This window comes from Acomys russatus, chromosome 13 (assembly GCF_903995435.1).
Source record: "Acomys russatus chromosome 13, mAcoRus1.1, whole genome shotgun sequence".
In the NCBI taxonomy this organism is placed as follows: domain Eukaryota; kingdom Metazoa; phylum Chordata; class Mammalia; order Rodentia; family Muridae; genus Acomys; species Acomys russatus.
Genome location: NC_067149.1, coordinates 40,451,982 through 40,471,194, shown reverse-complemented (window position 1 = coordinate 40,471,194; position 19,213 = coordinate 40,451,982). Strand labels below are relative to the sequence as shown.

Genomic DNA, 19,213 nt, shown 5'->3' with positions numbered 1-19,213 from the left:
CAGGGGGCACAGAGAGCAGCCGGGGGCCACCTGCTCCAGTGTATAGTCTTCAGGCTCACAGAAGAGACAGGAAGGAAGCTGGCTAGTTGCTCATTTGCATTCCAGGGCACAGTGCACTAACTCCACTTTTCTTAGGTTCTAGGCTCGAGGCAGAGAGGTTAATCTCTGAGCGTATCTTCCTTTAATGACGCTTGTGACTTCTGCATAGCAGAGGGCTTACACGTCCCTGGGAAGGCTGAGGCAGGAGGATGTGGGCTGGAGCATCTGCTCTTATGACCTCTGTGACCTCCTGTCTCTGTGTCGGGAGCTATAATAAGCTGATGATTCACCAGGTGGACTCTGCTCAGGCAGATCCTGTGGGTTCCCCTCAGCAGCCTGGGGTGCTCACTCACTGCTCGCTCACTCAGTGGGAAAACCCTGTCCCACTTTGTCCACCTTTCCAGGCCCATTCTAGCTGTACTCTTCCCTCGAGGTTCCCTTAGGGGCTGATGAGGATAACCTCTTCATTTCTAAACCTAAGCCAAGTCACACACTGGATCACTCCAGAAAGACAAGTAGAAGGTGGTAGCTATTTTAAAGAAGTGGTAGAAGTTTCTCTCAGGGAACTCCCAGGGGACAAGACACTCTTAAGGATAGTTTATTGTAGAACTCCAGTGGTCAGCAATCCTATATAGTGCTTGATTCCAGTTTGACAAGTAACACCGGACTATCTGAAGGGTGTCCACGTCAGTGGGAATTGCTGAAGACTCCTACTGAGTCTGTACCACTGGTGGCTCCTGTTGTCTGGGTTGGAAGCCTGATGACCGTGGTAACTCATTTTCCACCATCTAGATCTGCGCTCTGTCACCTATAAGAGGACACTTACTTTGAGGCTTATATGTAACATACCACCTAGGATACTTGGGTAACCTTGATTGCTACTATTTATAGGGGGCGTAACATGTGCCCAGGTACTGGGCCAAAGTCAGTTTCTGTTCTTACTCACTCCCTGAAAAACCTCCTTACATTCACAATACCGTGTGCTATGCAATACTTTTAATTCTCCTTAGCATTTGTCTTGTTTGTTTGTTTGTTTATTTGTTTATTTTTACCACATTCTATTGTTCACTGTGTAGTTCAATTCTGGTCTTACCATGGTATGGAGCCTCTTGTCTTTTATAACTCTAGTGGGCCCTTGAGTAAGCTTTCGGTATATATTTGCTGAAAGTGTAAATGAAAGCCAGGCTGTGGTGGTACATGCTTTTAACCCTAGCACTTGGGAGGCAGAGGCAGGCGGATCTCTGTGAGTTTGAGGCCAGCCTGGTCTACAGAGGGAGTTCCAGGACAGCCATGGCTATGCAGAGAAATCCCGTCTTGAAAAACTCTTAAAAAAGAAAGAAAGAAAGAAAGAAAGAAAGAAAGAAAGAAGAAACAAAGTGTGGACCACGAGCCTCTAAAGAGGGTTCATTTACTGGTAAATAAACTGAGGCAAGGGGAGGCAGAATTGCCAGGCTCAGAGCCCGGATGTGGCCCTGCCACCCCCCCACCTTTGCAAAACTGAAACCTCTGGAATTGCTCCTGCTCTCAAGTAATTCCTTCAAAAATCTCAGTGCCTTTTCCTGCGTGCCATCTGCCAGGGTCCCAGGCAGAGTGACATCTTGCCATAAAGCTGACGTTTTGAGGGCTTGAATTGATTTTCACCATGCAAAGAAAAGAATCTTCCAGCGTTTGTTAGAAAAATCTCCAGCCCAACTACTCCTCCCAGGTGTCTGCAGGAGCCTCCGAGGCCTTCCTAACCTGATTTCCCCCACTCCTGCCGCCTCCTGCTGCCTTCCCTTTTGTGAGCATTTCTTCCCTTTTTGCTTGCAGGCAGTTTAGCTCTCCTGTAGGCTACAATGTGTCAGTTGTTATAAAATCCGGGAGGCGGAGTCTAGTGACGAGGGCGGTAGGGGAAAGCTCCGCCAGCCCTGCAGGGTGAACAGTCCAGCCCTGGGTCCAGCGGAGCTAAGACGCTACAGCTGGAAAACTTCCATCTCCCTCTCCTGGCTTTGATCCTCACCGGACAGCAGACTCGAGGCGCCGACCGACCGGAGGGAGGATGAGAGATGACCGGTCCTTTGGCAACCTGACCATCTCCTTCGCAGAGCCTTCCAAAGTGAACCGGAGGCTAGCCACACGACCCAGGAGGCGCCGTGCCTCTTGTGGATGTGTGTGTATGAGTGAGCAAGCGGGTGTGTGTGTGTGTGAGTGAGGGTGTGTGTGTATGTGTGTGTGTGCGCGCGCGTGTGTGTGTGTATGCGCGCGCTTGTGGTGTGGATGGGTGTGTGCACAGCACAATTGCGTGGAAGCGTGTCTGGGTGAGTGTGTGTGTGTGCTACTTGTATGTGTGTGTGCGTGTGTGCGCGCGCACGAGGGTGCCCTTGGCTGCTATTATTATTATTATTATTTTGGAAGAAAAATCCTGGAAATCTGGGGCAGGTTATGGTACTCCCAGGGTGATTTCTTCTTTTGCAAGAGGAGCTGACCAGAGCGAGCCACTAGAGCCATTTCCCTGCCAGCAGAGAGTATTTTCCTCCTAGAAGAAGGATTTCTACCCCTGTTCTGCAGCCAAGTGAAAGAGATTAGCCCCCCAGACCTGTGAAATCTACCATTGCTGTGTGATTACCCAGGCTTGGGAGAGGACTTGGAAAGAAAAGAAGAAATAAATCAAACAGCCTGTCAGTTCTTCTGCCACGTCGGAAGATGTCATCTCAAACTAAGTTCAAGAAAGACAAAGAGATCATTGCTGAATATGAAGCCCAAATAAAAGGTGAGCTGCGGGGCTGGGGGACCTGCCTCTTCTCCTTTCCCTTGTCTCCCCCTTTCCTGTCTCCCCCTTTGCTTCCCTACCCTGGTGAGAAGTTGCTATGTAGCAATGATCTTATTGTAAGGGGGAACAGTGGCAGCTGCACAAGTCCGGACTGGCTCCTGCTGCAGATAGTGCCTGGGCTGGGAGCATGAGTTACAGAAAGGGCAGAAATCTCTGCATTGCAGGTGTGTGAGGAAGGGACTTTGAGAGTGTCGCCGGTACTCCATCATTGTGGCAGTGATATGTTAAGCTAAGGCCATTTTGACAGTCAAGATCTCCCCCTCACTACCACTGTGAAAGACTTTTGCTATTTATGTATGTATTTTCTGATCTGTTCTCCCCACCCCTTCTTTTGGCTTTTGTGGGTGGTTGGGTGGTTTTTTTTTCCCCCTCTGCTGCCTTCTCTGGGCTGAAATTCAAATGCATGAGTATGGGCTGCAGGGGGCACAGCATCCTTAAGTAGCCCTTCTTTGTCGCCTTCTTGCCTGGTCTGAGTTGCCATGGATTAACTGTTATGGGACATATCGATCCAGACTAATGCAGGCATTTAGGCAGAGAGAAAGAGAGAGAGAGAGAGAGAGAGAGAGAGTGTTCAGTGCAGAAAATGTATTACCTTCCAGTCCTTCTGTGCACTGGTGTTTCGGGTCATTAGGTTTGGTTCAAAGCCTGCACCTCAGTATACAATTTGGACTGGTAGATGCTGCCTGGCTGCCATGGTTCTGAGGAAAGTCTGCCTGCTGGGAGAGCCCGATGACCTTTGGGTGCTGGTTCCAGATTCGGTGGCATAGAACCTACACACTCTATGCAGAAGCCGCTCCCTAAAATCCATGCTAGCTGAGTGGAGGAGAAGGGCTGCAGCCCTACAGCTAAATGCAGGCAGGCAGCACCCGCCCTCAGGCCAGATGGTGGGCTTCTCTCACCCTCACGCTTTCTAAGCACAGCTTTAGCAGGGGAATGCTGACGGCTCCTTTGCCCTGCTTGCCCTTTGCAGAGCTTGCGCCCTGAGAGGAGTCCCGGCTCCCGCTCCAAGCACCCATTTTCTTTCTGGTCCTTGGTTCTCCTTGCTGCGACACAGGGGGTGTTGTGGTCTTGCAGGGAGTGGGGAAACTGCATCTTCAGTGGGTGTGGAGGCCTGGCTTTGAGGCTGTCGAGCAGGGTGCTGCTTTAGGTTCTAGTGAGCTGAGGATGCCCCGCCTGTTTCTGGTGCTGCCTGAGGGCTCCACGCCCCAGGAAGTCAGTGGCCTTAGGCTGTCTACCTGTCCTGTCCAGGGCTGCTTTCTACCTTCAGATACCGGGGGGGGGGGGGGGGGGGGGGGGGGGGGGGGGGGGGGGGGGGGGGGGGGGAGTTTTTGGGAGGAAAATAGGCCTGGGGTGAGGGTGGGGGTGGGGGTGGGGGTGGGGCTCGGGCTCAGTGTTTTTCCTGTCTTGTTGTTTTGGGCCCTCCCCCCCTCCTTAGGGTTTAGCCCAGTGTCAGAAACAGTGACTTAGATGTATGGGCCTTGCTGACAATTGAGAAACATGCCCTTTACCTGTGGCCGGAGACTGGGATTCACTCTACTGCTCAGAATAAAAATCAAATTTTAATTTTGTATATCTTTGCTTAATTTTGTATATTTTTAAATTTTGTGTAATTTTGTGTATATATACATAGAACTCTAAAAAGCTTGACTTTTTTTTTTTTTAATGAAAAGTTCTATAAAAATGTTATGACAGATAAGAAAAGGGGACTGTTTGGACAGTTTGTCTGGGTAGGAAATCTGCTTATGTCCTCTTTAAAGGGTTGCTCCCAGCAGCCCAGTCAACCTTGCCTGAGGACCCATGAAGCGGCAATTGCCCCAGCTAATTCACTTCCTTTTCACCTCTCACCTTTATTTTAACGACTAACCAGCAAATATAAGGCAACGATAATGGTTTTCTTTCTTCAGGAAACTGGTCCGAAAGATCTGGGCTCTTCTAGATTCTGGGTTTGTTTACACTATGGCTAGTTTAAGAAATTTCCCCCTCTATAGTTGACATCCATAAGATTTAGATCACATGACTGCTGTACTTGAAGCCCTTTGAAATGTTTTCTTTCAGTGTTTTCTGTTTTGTTGGTCTGGCACGTAGCTCAGTGGTAGAGCATTTGCCTAGCGTGTTCCAGGCCCTGGGTTCCATCCACAGCCTTGTTAGTTAATCACTCTTGTAAGAGCTGATGTGCCTGGGATGCTCAGTTCCGGACCTCATTGCTCTTGGTCCACATGGTGCACAAAAGGGTCAGTGTGAGCCCAGGTTCCGAGATAAGGGGCTGAGGCCTGGCTGTGTTCAGTGACTTACCCAAGGTCACAAGGCCGGAATCTTCCCAGGTGTAGAGTCCCTGGCACATTGTCTGGCTGACACAGCCCCCTGAAGGATTGATGTCAGTAGCAGATGGCAGTGTTGTGCTGCAGACTGGCTGCCTCTTGATGGCGTCCCATTGTTTTCTTTCTTAACTTTCTTCCCTCAGCCTTTGTGGCTCGTCTCTGAGGAATGTTTGACCAACGAGCAAAAGTAATGCTTTGTGCCAGTTACTCTCTTTCTGGCCTTTGGCCAGGTTGGTGCAAACAGTCTACCTCATTAGACACATCTCAGAGACTGAATTCTGTGAGGGGGAACTTCTGGTTTTTCAGAACTCTGTTCAGTTTCACTGACTTAACAAAGAATGGATACAGTAGCATTTCCAAGCCTTCTCTTGCCTCCCAGACACCTGAATCTGATTGTATCTGATTGTATACTTGAGTTCCTGTGTTCCAGGGAAAATCCAGCATCCTCTGGGCCCATATACTTGGTGCTTATACAGTTGTTGTGGCTCATGGCACACGCGCATGCTCGTGTGCACGCGCGCGCACACACACACACACACACACGCGCGCGCACACACACACACACACACACACACACACACACACATATTTTTTTTGATGGCATCACCCACCTATTGGTTCTATAGTTTTTTCTTCTTGGAGACTTCTCACAACAGGACAGACACTTCTGTGTGACTGCCCACTCATTGGGGCCAGGGAAACTCTGGTTGTGCCCCTGACTGTACTTAACCGTATTTGCTTTGGAAACACGACCTCCTACTACTGTTTTCTGTCTTCGTTGTTTCACTTGTTTATTTGGGGGCTGTAGGGTGGGGTTCTCATGTACCCTAGGATATGTACTATGTAGCCAAGAACGATTTTGAACTCGTGATCCTCCTGTCTCCATCCACATGCTGAGTACTGGGATTACAGGCACGCATTGCCATGCCGGGGGCGGGGGGCTTCCTACATGGTAAGCGAAACACTCTGCCAACGAATGGGGCTACCCCCCAGCCCTTCACTCTCAGGCCTGCTGCTTCCTGCCTTGCAAATCCCAATGTGTTGGGTGCTTGCAAGGGAGAATGAAGATGGCTCATGGCAGAGGGCACATCTTACTGACAGCAGTAGAAGCGGTGGTGACAATTATGATAGACCTGAGGGCACACGTCCTGTCCAAACGTACAGCCATACTTGATTTTGTTGTTGTTTGTTTGTTTGTTTGTTTGAGACGGGGTTTCTCTGTGTAGTCTAGGCTGTCCTGGACTCACTCTGTAGACTCGAACTCACAGAGATCCTCTTGCCTCTGCCTCCCAAGTGCTGGGATGACAGGTGTGCGCCACTACATCCGGCCTGCACATTCATACTTGAGTGCAACTATTTGTTGACGCCTTTAAGTCCGCCCACATCTCTCAAGTTTTCCACAGGTGCTGGAAACTTGCAGGAGAGCTTCAAGTTTAAAGAGGTTCTCTGAAAGGACATCCCAAAGATGTAACTATCAATATTTTATGAATATGGTGGAAGAAAGGTAGCAACGCCCCCCCCCCCCCTTGATGCTGCTTGTCCTACTTCTACCAATATATCCCAGGTGTCACCTTAGCCCCTGGTGCACTACTTACACCACGTGTGTTATGACGTTTCCCTGCTGCCCTAGGCTAGGGGTCTTGTCAGAAACGTGATGAATTTGACCTGACTCCAAATGGGCATTACTTCCCGTTCTAGGCGCTTCTAAGTGTCCCTTTCCAATCTGTTCGCAAACCTTGCCTGAGAGTGACATTACATTCTCTAGCCGGAAACTGGCAGGCTGTCACTTGTTCCATTTTTTTTTTTTAAATCAGAACATTGGCCTGTCTCCAGCGTCTTGGCATCCCTGCTGCCCTCCGCAGTTCCCTTGAAGATCACCGATAGCATTTGGGGTGCTTATCTGCTGAGTTTTCCACACCCTGGGCTCTAATAGCTCTCTCTCACTGTCGACATGATGGTCTCTTCCACATTCACTCACCAGCTTCCTGTTGCCATTTCAGCCTGACAGAAAACTGAGACAGGAGCATAGCGATTGACTTTAGGAGCATTCTTATTTATTTTAGGCCAACTTGTTTAGTAGCCAAAGTGAAAAAAATCGGGGAAAGAAGACCTAGTCTAGAGATAAAGCATGCGGTAGGAACGTATGTACGCTACTCGTTTGTTCACATAGTCATTCAACAAACATTGATTATCTACTTCGTCCTCAAGCCTTGTGTGGAGTTTCATGAGAGATTAAAAAGTATCCTTTGAAAATGACAGTAAAATAAGAAAGCATCAAAAAGTCCCACAGTACAGCTTTGCAGCGAGTGTCAGAATGAGCTCAGCCTTGCAGAGAGCATCCTACACATGCCCTAGGATGATTACAGAGTCTCCCCCCCCCCCCAGCATTAAAGCGGGATAAATGAAGGAAAGCACACTGGATGGGGGAACAGTGGAGAGTGGTGGGGACTGTGCCCCAAGGGCTGCCCCTCCATCTTGTCATGGCTGGCTGGAGGGTGAGCCCTGCCTGGGCAGTTCTCCCACTGCTGGGAGCAAAGCTGAACTGAAACCAGATCTCTTGGTTGTTTAAATGGTGGCCCAACTTTTACAAATTCTACCCCATCTAACCAAGCACATTGGTGAAATAAGGCCGAGGCAGCCCATTTGACTACCAGTTTACAACTCGTGGCCTTTAAACTGAAGTCCATAAAAACCCTAGGAGTGGAGACTCAGACATCTTTCTTTATTATCTTTGTCATATTTTTCTAAAATAGACTTGTGGTCACAGCTATACTAGAACCACCCTCACCCCCCAATCCCTGACCCCTGACAATCCTTCACACTCCTCTTCTACCACCAAACTCTTCCCTGTCCATGCCTTGGCTCTCCTTCTAATGCCCCCACCATGTCTGTCCAACCCCCACCACCCTCCAGAGTCTGCCCAGACGGTCATCCTCTACACACGATGCCTTCCCAGATCTCCCAGGCAGCGTGAGCAGTCCCCTCTATCAGCCTCTCTCCCCTGAGCATTATTACCAAAAGCTACTCTTTAGACCCTCATCCATGAACTCCCAAGGGCAAAGATTGCAGGTAGCCATCTTTGTTTCTTCAGTGTGCCTGCCTTTAGTTGAGGGTGGCCACCTCCCTTGGCCTCCCTTGGCCTGGTCTGCTGCGGCACAACACGCCGGCTGCATGGCTTTTACCTCTTTCTCCCAGTTCAGGTGGCTGGCAATTCCAAGATTGAGGTGCCAGCAAATCCCGTTTCTGGTGAGTCCGCTCTGGCCTGCATCCCTGTTGTGCACTCACGTGGCCTTTCTTCACAGCATGCTCACGGAGATAAAGCACTCTTCTTGTAAGGGCACAATCACAACTGGAGAGACCCACAACCTATGCCTCACCTCTCAATACCATTCTATTGAGGTGCGGCTCACATGCGTTTTGGAGGACACAAGCTCTTGGTCTGGAATTGCACACCTCCAGTTTCATTGAGGAGGTGCTTTCCATGCCAAGAAATACTTGAGGTTTGCTGAGTTTCCTACTTTGTCTCTTGTGTTTGTTAGTCGAGGTTTGGTGAAGGATGTGTTGGAAGCCAGTTGGTCTTGGACAAGTCCAAGGGGTACAGCTCTCCTTCTAGGCCCCTCCCCATCAGTGGATCCATATTGGCCATGTTAGGAGGGTCTTTTCCCCCATCAGAGTGTATATATTAAGTGATGATTTCTCCTTTCCCTTTAACTCTTTTAGTCATCCACTCAGTATTTTTTTTTTTTTTGAGACAGGGTTTCTCTGTGTAGCACTGGCTGTCCCAAACTCACTTTTGTCAACCAGGCTGACTTCGAACTCACAGATATCCGCCTGCCTGTCTCCCAAGTGCTGGGATTATAGATGTGTGCCACTGCTCCCGAAAGATATACTTGGTACCTTTAGCAGCCTATGTAGCTTTATTTAATGGAGGATGTGTTTTCTCTTGTTTTGTGACCCCTCTCCTCTTGCAAGAGAGTCACTGCTTTTCCAGATGAAGACCTGAAGTTTAGAGAAACTTCTTAGGGAACCATGGCAAAACTAGGTTCAGAAAGGAATCCTTCCTGCTGGCACAGGAAGACAAGATGCCGGTGGGGGCAACATGGCACTGTAACCTAGGGTTCCATCAGAGAGAGGCTGGGCAAGGTGAGAATGGTTTGGTGCTGTAGTCTAGTTAATGCCTGCCATCCGAGGGGCAACCAGTGCACATCAGTGAGTGCGTCACCCTGGTGGGAGGTGCTTTGGAAAGGTAATGGTAGGGTGTGTGTGTGTGTGTGTGTGTGTGTGTGTGTGAGAGAGAGAGAGAGAGAGAGAGAGAGAGAGAGAGAGAGAGAGAGAGAGAGAGAGAGAGAGGGAGGAATGGAGAGTCTCCCAAAGCTGAGTCCTTCCCAGAGTAGCTGCTGGGAAGGGAACAGGGTTGTTTTCTGTAATGTGCTGAGCGGAGGAAGCTGTGGCCTCGGACAGGACCCAGGAAGTGGTAACCCAGCCTCATGTTCACCTGGAAGTGACTCATTTCTGGCAGCTCATTGCTAGCCAGAAATGGGACTTTGGGCACTCTCTAATTTATTTGATCATTCTACCAGCTTGTGTTTGGGGGTGACGTATGTAGGATAAGCCAGATGAAATTGTCCTGACAACCTTAGCAGTGTTGGGCATGAACTGCTGAGTCAGGCCAGTCTCCCCAGACTTTGTCTGTCCTGAAAGCCTTTCCCCAACTGGTTTGCGAGAGCCTTCCTTGGTTCATGGTTTGAAACATGTCAGGGAGCACAACTTATGAATTATCTATGTTGTCTTGTTGTCCATTTTACCCCAGTCTTTGATTCCTACAGTGCTTTTTCTCAGGAGGCAGTTTGAAGAGGGGCTTAGGGAAACAAATGCATTCCCACTTCTGCTAAGTAACGTCAATGTGGTGCTTTGTGGTCACTTACAGTATTTTCAACTGCGGAGTGCTCAGCTACTGATTTAAATGGCAATTTGGAAACAGCTGTGTCCTGATCCACATGTGCTGCCTGGTGTGTGTGTGTGTGTGTGTGTGTGTGTGTGTGTGTGTGTGTGTGCTTGTCTGTGTGTTACAGTGTACTGTGTATGGTGGCAGGGGGGTGGTCACGGTGCCTTCTGTGGACTTTACACTGCCCCTAGAATTCTGTGATTTGTGCTCAGTGACAACAGTGCATATAAAAACTGTGGAACCCATGACATCTGCAGCTCTGAATGAGTCAACCTTGGCCACAACCCAGAGGCACAAGAAATACCCTTTCATTTCTTTCTTCTGTCACTTGGTTTCCATTTCAAGTCTCTATTTTGCTGGATGTTGACAGAGATACATCTGGGCCAATTTGAGGCCTCTGTTCCATCTTCTCTAGGATCATGGCCAAAGGTGGACCGCTGGATGTAATGTACCACCAGTTGAGTTTGGCAGCTGCAGAGCTGGTTGTCATCTTTCTTATTGTGTCTTCAGGGGTCCATCCATGCTAGCAATCATTCTTTGTCTGTTGGATGCCCCTTTTCCTTACCTTCTTGTATATAATATGCAGGAAGGAGGGAGCATCATGTCATTCACATGCATATGGACAGTTGTCCCTAGTCCACCCTGGTTGACTCTGCAAGCCTGATCTCTGCTCTAACAGAGGCTTTGTCTCTTCTCATTTCCTATGAATCTTTTTTGTAAGTACTATACCTCCCTTCCATTGTGGTGGGTGGAGCAGAGAACAATTTTTTTTTCTTATAGACCCATGACATCTACACTTACATTATTTTATTAACCCTCTTTTCTGGCATAGGAAATCTTTTTCTGCATGTGTGTGACTACTTGTACATACATGTGCATATGCATGGGTGTACACAGCATAAAACAAGAGGAAAAGGTGATAGCCTCAAGTCAAAATATCAGTCTTTATTTTTAAAGATTTGTGTGTGTGTGTGTGTGTGTGTGTGTGTGTGTGTGTGTGTGTGTGTGTGAGTGCAGGTGCCTAAGGAGTCCAGAAGAGGGCATCAGGTCCAGTTTGAGTTACAGGCTGCTGTTGAGCTATCTGATAGGAGTGTTGGGGACTGACCTTGACTCCTGTGCAAGGGTAAGCATTCTTAACCACTAAGTCTGGAGTCTTCCCAGGCCTCCTAAAGCTGTTTTCTACATTCATGTTTCCTTGGTGTTTTGTTTATTTTGTTTTAGACAAGCTTTCATGTGTTCTAGGCCTTGTTTGGCCTAAGACCTCATGTATGGTAGGCAAACACTGACCTACATCTCTGTCCAGCCCACATACTTTCTCTTCTTCCCAAGGACTAAGCATTTGAAAACCTAAAGGCCAGAGTTGGCTTTGTCCATATTATTCCTGAGCCAATTGGACATGGACTGTGCTCTGGCTTGAACAGGGCCTTAGGAAATATGTAGGAAACCGTGGACTATTTCTGCGTGCAGGGACATCCCTTCCTTCTCTATCTTCACCACCACAATGTGACATTGATCAGCTCTTGCTGGGATGAGACAACAATTTCCAAATTCATGGCTTCTCCCTAACCATTGATGTTGTGACCTGGGTCTTTCTTGGTTGAGGGGCTTTAGCTATCAGTGGCTAACCTGCCCCAATTTATGACAACCAAATGTTTCTCCAGATATTACCAAGTGACTTCCAAAAGACAAACTTGTCCCCAGGTGAGAGCCATACTTCTAATTAATTGGTCTCCCTCTCTTCATTTGTCCCTGTGGCCTGTTTCCCCCAGGGCATCTAGCAGATGTCCTTACAGTGAAGGCTTATATCCTCTGTTTAAAGTTCCTCAGCAGCGTCCCATGGAGTCTCTCTTTGAGGACTCTAGACTGGATTTACAAAGCCATGGTCTTCTTACCTCCTCCCTTGCCTGCCTGCTCTCTCCAGTTGTCACTTCCGGCTCTTTTGGTTCCTCCATTGATTCCCCAACTTCCTCAATTTCCCCTTTTTCCAGAATGTTCTTTCTCTGAGTAGCCACTTGCTTGGATCTTTTGGTACTCAACTCAACCCTCTGTTTGCCTGTTACCTCCAGATTACCCAAGAGCCATGTAGTAGCCCTTCATCGATCAGTTGACCTGAATTCTCTGACACTCAGGCTCCATGGTGATTTCCTCCTGTGTTTATTCAGTCTCTTCCCTAGAGCTAAAGCTTCATGGACTATGCTGAATGCTGCATGTGGTGGCGGTTCACCCTTGTATTTCCAGCCTCAAAAGGCTGAGTCAGGTGAATGGCCAATTGGAGGCAAGACAGAAAACTCAGAACTGTGGTGTCTCTTGTTTGTGTTTTCCTAGCATGTGGCGCATCTCCTGGTATCCAACGGGTGCTCACTGTGGTGTTTATTGCTTGAATGTATGTCTTCCTGTGATGGGCTTTGTGATTCCACAGAGGCTTTCTCTGGAATGAAGCAGAGCCAGGCATTCTTCCGCATAGCTGAGAGACAACTTGGAAGATGAAGGGTCTGGAGGTGGGACTCTTGCATCCGTGCAGGCCACACAGTGACTTAAGGTGGTTACTTGTAGGAGTGCTGCAGGGAATTGAATGCAGCTTATTATGAATTCCTGATACACATGAGATGGAAGCACGGAGAAGCCAAGTATATTCCTCACGCCCCTCTTTCACAGGCTCATAGTCTTCTAGAAAGATGGTTATAAAAATGGACTAGCAAGGATATATATATTCTGTGCTAAGAATGTCGGAGCCCGGTGCTGTGGAAATTCAGACAAGAAGTTGCGTTGTTGCCTTGGAGAACTGGAGAAGTTATAGAAACTAGACCAAATTCTGGGTAGGGGTTTGACGGGTAAGTAGAAATTCTCAGGGTGGTAGAAAGCATTTTACGAAGAGAGCATAAAATGGACACAAGGCTTAGAGATCACAGAATGCTTGGGAAATGCTGTGGCCTATGATGCCTGAAACCCAAAGTTGAGGGAGGCGAACGGGAACGGATCTGTGCTGGAGCCACTCAAGTGCTTTCCAACCAGCGGGTCCCCTGAGTGTTGACCATGGAGAAGCTGTGTTGAAAGATGGACTCAGCTCATTTCCCCCGGTGTGGAAACACACGTCTATGTTACAGCATTTGCCAGGGTTTGCTTACACTAACATTTTTATTTAAACAATTTAAATTACATGTGTGTATGTATGTATGTATGTATGTATGTATGTATGTATGTATGGTAGGTGTGCGTGTGTGTCATGTGTGTAACTGGAGGTCAGAGAACAACTCGTGTGAATTCATTCTCTCCTTCCATCGTGTGGGTTCTTGGCGGCAAGCACCTTTGCCTGCTAAGGTTGACTCAGACCCTCACTCTTCGTACTTTTAAAGGCTGGTGTTAATCTTTCCATGGTACAGAGAGGTGACATTTTGTTTATCCACTTGTTTGTCAGTGGACGCTGGAGTTGTTCCTATGTTTTAGATATTGTGAATAATGCAAAGTTTGCCCACAAAAGTCATAGTTTTTTTATAACTTCATTTTTGATTATAGGTGTTTTACACATTTATTTTTTAAAGTTTTTAAAATAAAGAAAAATATAGAAAGAAGGAGAAAAGTCTAGAAGCCAGTCTTTTGGTAGTTGGTATAAACACTCAGTGTATTTCTTTCTAGACCCCACGTGTCTCTCTTCTAGCAAATCTGTTTTATATTTGTGTGTGTATATATGTATATATATCTATATATGTCCCCCCTCTCTCTTTGTATCTAGAGATCACAAATCTTTAATGCAAACTTATAAATATAAATCTGATAGACGGGGATATAGGCCTAGGGCTTAAAACAGAGCAGGACCTAACAGGGTCCAATCATCCAGGCAAGGGCGTTATGCATTTGGATGGATCTCTTAGGGAGTGTTGAAGAGATGCTGAAGTCTATTCTATTGCAGTGCGTGGACTGTCTCAACCATTTCTGACCCAGCTCTTTGCAGATTTTAAAAACAAAATGTGTATAAAACAGATCTTTCTTATGCGGAACTCCATACCCACAGCGATTCCAGCCACTTCCAGCTTGAATGTCCCCCTTCCTAGCCCCTTTCAGGCTTACTTCCTCATCCCTGGATGACATTTCCTTGTAGGTAAGTTTATATGGGCTTTTTCTTGATTAATGATTGATGTGGGAGAGCTCAGTCCACTGGGTAGGTGTTTCCAGGAGAGAAACGCTGGCAAGTCAGTAAGCAGCATTCCTCCATGGCCTCTGCTTTACTTCCTGTCTTCAGGGTCCTGCCTTTAGCTCCTACCTTGACTTCCTTCACGATGGCTTCTAAGCTGTACGCTGAATAAACCTTTTCATTCACAAGTTGCTTTTGGTCATGGTGTTTATCACAGCAAGAAAAAGCAACATAAGATAGCTCCAAGAAGTTGCAACCTGTTCCTTCCCACAGTTGGCGACAGCATTTTCAATCTATAGCTGACTGTCAACCAGTTCATTTTTCAGCCATTTGTCTAACTGGAAAGCCTAGATTTTTCCCCCAGGTGGTCAGATTCTCACATGGATTTGAGCTCAGCAGAATGCAATAGCTCCTAAGGGGAAAAACTCCCTCTATATCATATAGTGCCTTCAAAGGAATGAGAAATAGAGAAACAGAGGGAGGGAGGGAGGGAGAGAGAGAGAGAGAATAAATGAACTATTGAAATACCTTAGTTTCCTTTAGGGACAACAAGTGTGGATGCCATTTCTATGACTTAATTTGTAATGATGAATGGCACCTAGCTGAGTGTCATGGCTGTTCTTGGAGCCTTGTCTCATCTAGACATTTTCAGGCGCAGTTAGTGTTATGGTTTGAATGTGTCAAGTCCCCAATAGGCCATGTTTGAGAGCTTGGTCCTTACTTGAAGATGCTATTTTGAAGGCTGTGGGGACCAACTGATGCAAGTAGTCTTTGTGGGTGGACCTCAGAAGGCTAGGTCTGCCTCTGGTCTCGTCCATCTCTGTCTACTTCCTGTCTACACCATGGGAATAACTGCCACTCACGGTCCTGCCTTCCTGGCCACAGTGGACTGAAATCTCTCAGTCAACATGAGCCCCCTTTCCATTAGGGTGTCTCTGTTGGGTGTGGTGGCAGAGGTGCATCCGTTAGTGTTGTTGGCCACTAGCACCGTCTTTACTTTGATCGGTGGCTTCTTCAGACAGGATGTTTTAGGTCTCTTATGATGTTCTACCTTGGGGAAACTGAGGCATATCCATACTTAGTCCCTGTCCCAGAGATCTGATAAAGGACTGCTCTCTTGGCCTTATCATCTGGGCTCTTGAACCCTCATTTAACTTTTGTCCCTTGCCTTGCTCCAGGGTCCTGTCTCTGCCTGGTCATCTTAGTTCAGTCCTTGCGCTGAGCATTTCTGTGCCTTTGGCTCCTACTTGGTACTCTCAGCCAGAAACACTGAATTATGTTACTGGCATTAGTGTGAGAGAAATGCTGAGAATGTGGTGGCCCACCTCAGTTGACTTAGTTTAACAAGTATTTATTGAGCGCCTGCTGTGTTTGCTGCCTTCGTAGACTTTATCATTCTATGGGGAATACACCTTGTAACTTGTAATTACTAAAGTGCTGAATGTTATATAAGGGGCCTGTGCAGAATGCAGGGAGAACTGTAACAGAGAGATCTAAATGGTTGAAAGTGCTCTTGGCGATTTTCTGATATTGATCTGTAAGACTGGACCATACTGGCTGAGCTTATATCATGGCCATTATTTTCAGAGCTCTTTAGGATCCAGACACAATCATCTGCCCATTTAGAAAGGGGTCAGGGGTCATCCAAATATTTAAGGGATCAGTGTGTCTAAGTGCTTCTAAGAGAAAAACACAACTGCAAGTGTAAATGATCAAATAGTTCTAGAAAGAGGTCAGCTGTGCTCAGGACAGTGAACATAGTCACGGGCAGGTATTCTGAAGGTGAAATTCAAGCTGTGGCCTAACAGAAGAGATGACAGCATTGTGGCCGTGTAGAGTTAAGCGAAAGTCACGCTAGATGTGCGAAGGATCTAGAATGTGGAAGGAGGGTATTTACAGTGCAGACACCGTGCTCTGCATGGATGTGAATCCTAGCTCACGGTTAGTCAGACCCATGCTAAGGTAGTGACAGGCGAAAAGGGATTAGAATTTCTTTGCACTTTTTTTTTTCAATTTGAGAAAGGGGGATCACAATGCCCTGTAGTGTGTGTGTGTCTGTGTGCGCTCGTGTGTCAGTTAAAATGACACATTAGAATTTCCAACACAACCTTTGGCACACAGTGGCCCTTGGTGGCCCTTGGCCATGTAGCCACAAATCCATTTCTCAAGCTTGGGGTAGGCAGTGACAGCAAGTTGGTGGAATCTGTGGTGAGGCCCCTGGCATCGGGGTAAACTTCTTTAGGCTTCACTAGGACCCCAGTGGCCTTCTCATGTGCACTTGCTGCCTTCACATTGTTTGTTTGCATTTTCTTCAGGCCTTTCTCAGGCTTCTGGGAAAAATGCATGTTCCTCGGGAACTTGGGTCCTCCTCAAAAGTTTGTGACTGTTGTACAGAGGCTTCTTGGTGTCATTTCTGTGCCACTTTGGGGTCTGGTTGTGTGAAGTATGTTTTTTCAGACTTGGCCAAGTCTGCATGGTAAGTTATAGTTCCCAAAGAGCCTGGGGCTGGAAGGGAGCCCCCTCCACACACTGTCACCCCACCCCCACCCCATTCTGGGGCCTGAACTTTTGGCTTTATGTATCCTATTGCATATCCTACTCCGTCACTGAGCTTTGCCTCCCAGCCCTGTGTCTTTTTTTGAAAATAGAAATTTAATCATTAGATGGACTATTATTAAGTTGTGGGGAGGGAAAGAACACTTGAAGTATGCATATTATTATTAATTCTTTTAAAATAAAAAGTAGATCTGTATAGGTGAGTGTGTATGCAAAGGCCCTGGCGGTTCTTCCTGATGCTAACCCTTGCAATGAGGCATGGGGGAGAGGGCATGGTATCAGGGACAGCACGTAGTACAAAAGGCGATTTGAAAATAAATTTTTATAGTCTTCAATTTTGATGGACTTCTAAAAGGGCGTAGTTTTAAAATAAAGGTCTCACAAAGTAAGGAACTTTAATATTTATCTGTTACCTATTACTTATTTATTATGAGCCCCAGGAGATCACACCCAGGACTGTGTGCATGCTAAATGTGGGCTCTAACAGTGAGCTCCTCTCCCTGGTTGGAAAAACTGCCCAAAAGAAAGCCCAGCCCTTAGCTCAACTGTGAAGGGAAAGAGAGGGCACCCTGCCAGAGCTATTACCACCTGCATCATGCACTGTCCGTGTGCTTCATCATGCACTGTCCGTGTGCTTCATCATGCACTGTCCGTGTGCTTCATCGTGTACTGTCTGTGTGCTTCATCGTGTACTGTCCGTGTGCTTCATCATGCACTGTCCGTGTGCTTCATCATGCACTGTCCGTGTGCTTCATCATGTACTGTCCGTGTGCTTCATCATGTACTGTCCGTGTGCTTCATCATTCACTGTCCGTGTGCTTCATCATGCACTGTCCGTGTGCTTCATCGCGCACTGTCCGTGTGCTTCATCGCGCACTGTCCGTGTGCTTCATCGCGCACTGTCCGTGTGCTTCATCGCGCACTGTCCGTGTGCTTCATCTCGCACTGTCCGTCCGTGTGCTTCATCTCCGTGCGCTTCATCATGCACTGTCCGTGTGCTTCATCATGCACTGTCCGTGTGTTTCATCACGCACTGTCCGTGTGCTTCATCATGTGCTGTCCGTGTGCTTCATCGTATACTGTCCGTGTGCTTCATCATGCACTGTCCGTGTGCTTCATCACGCACTGTCCGTGCGCTTCATCATGTGCTGTCTGTGTGCTTCATCATGTACTGTCCCTGTGCTTCGTTATGTACTGTTTGTGTGCTTCGTCATGTACTGTAAGAGTGAACGCACAGATTAATCATAATATTTATCTGTTAGTTCCCCACATGTTGTGAGCACCCTCCCCAACCCTTACAAAATAGATGCAGGAGTGGAAAGCTCACACCTGCTCTTTTCACTCTGGTTTAAGCTGGGGAATATGTAAGTGCTGTGGCCAGAGCCTGTGCCTGGCGTCCTGTTCCTGGTCCATCTTTCGGACAAGCCACATCTCCGTTCTCCATCCAGCACCTCTGGCTGCTCACAGAGGCCTTGTCTGCCCTACATCAAAGTGGCTGCGAGGCTCAGCTGAGGCGCGGTGTGACGAAGTGAGCTCTACCGCACTACACAATGCTTATTATTTCTATTTTTTGTCTGGTTCCTCCCTGAGACACGTGGCTGCTACAGTGGCCTTGTTTATGTGTCTGTCTCTCTGTGAGCTCATTGAACACAGGGCCTCATTTTATTCATTCTCAGATCCTTGTGTTTAGAGCCTGCCACACAGGAGGCGTTCAGAGTCTGTTCTGGACTGCTATCAAAGGCAAATAAAACAGAAAAGCAATGCCAATAAAAAGGAAGCACACATAATTCAGAGTAGTCCTGTGAAATGCTAAGACTGTTTTTTAGAAAACATTACCCTGTATGTCTTTAAAAGATCAGTTTAAGTCCAAGCAGAAATGATGTTGCTAGGACTGAGATTCAGGATGGAAAATCCAATTGGCCAGTTTTCGTAAGGAGATAGCGGACTCCCGTCCCCCTCAGCCAATCAAATGCATGTGCAGTTTCCAAGGGGAGAGAACGAATGAAAAGCAGTTGAGAAGGGCAAATCCTGGGACCTCTGGAGAAAGAGCACCCAAGAAACAGGAATGTCCCCACCGGGCCCAGTTTCATTCTTTGTCTGCCAGAGGCCTGGAAAAAAACCTTCTCAGGGCTTCTCAGACAATGACCCTCGCCGGCTCTTACTCCAGTCTTTGCTGGTAAAAGCATGTCTCTCATAAGTGAGACAAATACCAGCTACCTGACAAAGTTGGATTTTTGGTGGCCCAGCTGAGGGGCCCCACTGTCTCCAAGACTCTGATGACTGTTATCCAGAAGGGCAACTGGGGGCGCCAAAGCAAATCCAGCAGAGCCCCTGGGGCCAGGCCTGCTGTTAGGAAAGAGGCCCAAGCGTACCTTTGATACTTTCATTCTTGTCCATGTAATGTCATGGACCTGCAG

The 19,213-nt window shown here is 47.5% G+C and overlaps 1 protein-coding gene across 3 annotated transcripts in view; it reads left to right on the top strand.

The window, feature by feature from the left end:
* Positions 1 to 2,354: 2,354 nt before the first annotated feature.
* Srgap3 (SLIT-ROBO Rho GTPase activating protein 3) overlaps positions 2,355 to 19,213 on the top strand; it is a 231,494-nt gene continuing 214,635 nt past the window's right edge. For all 3 annotated transcript variants that reach the window (XM_051155035.1, XM_051155034.1, XM_051155033.1), the window contains exon 1: positions 2,355 to 2,788. In XM_051155035.1, coding sequence (XP_051010992.1) covers positions 2,722 to 2,788 — 67 coding nt within the window. In that variant the 5' untranslated portion in view covers positions 2,355 to 2,721. The remainder of the gene's footprint in view (positions 2,789 to 19,213) is intronic.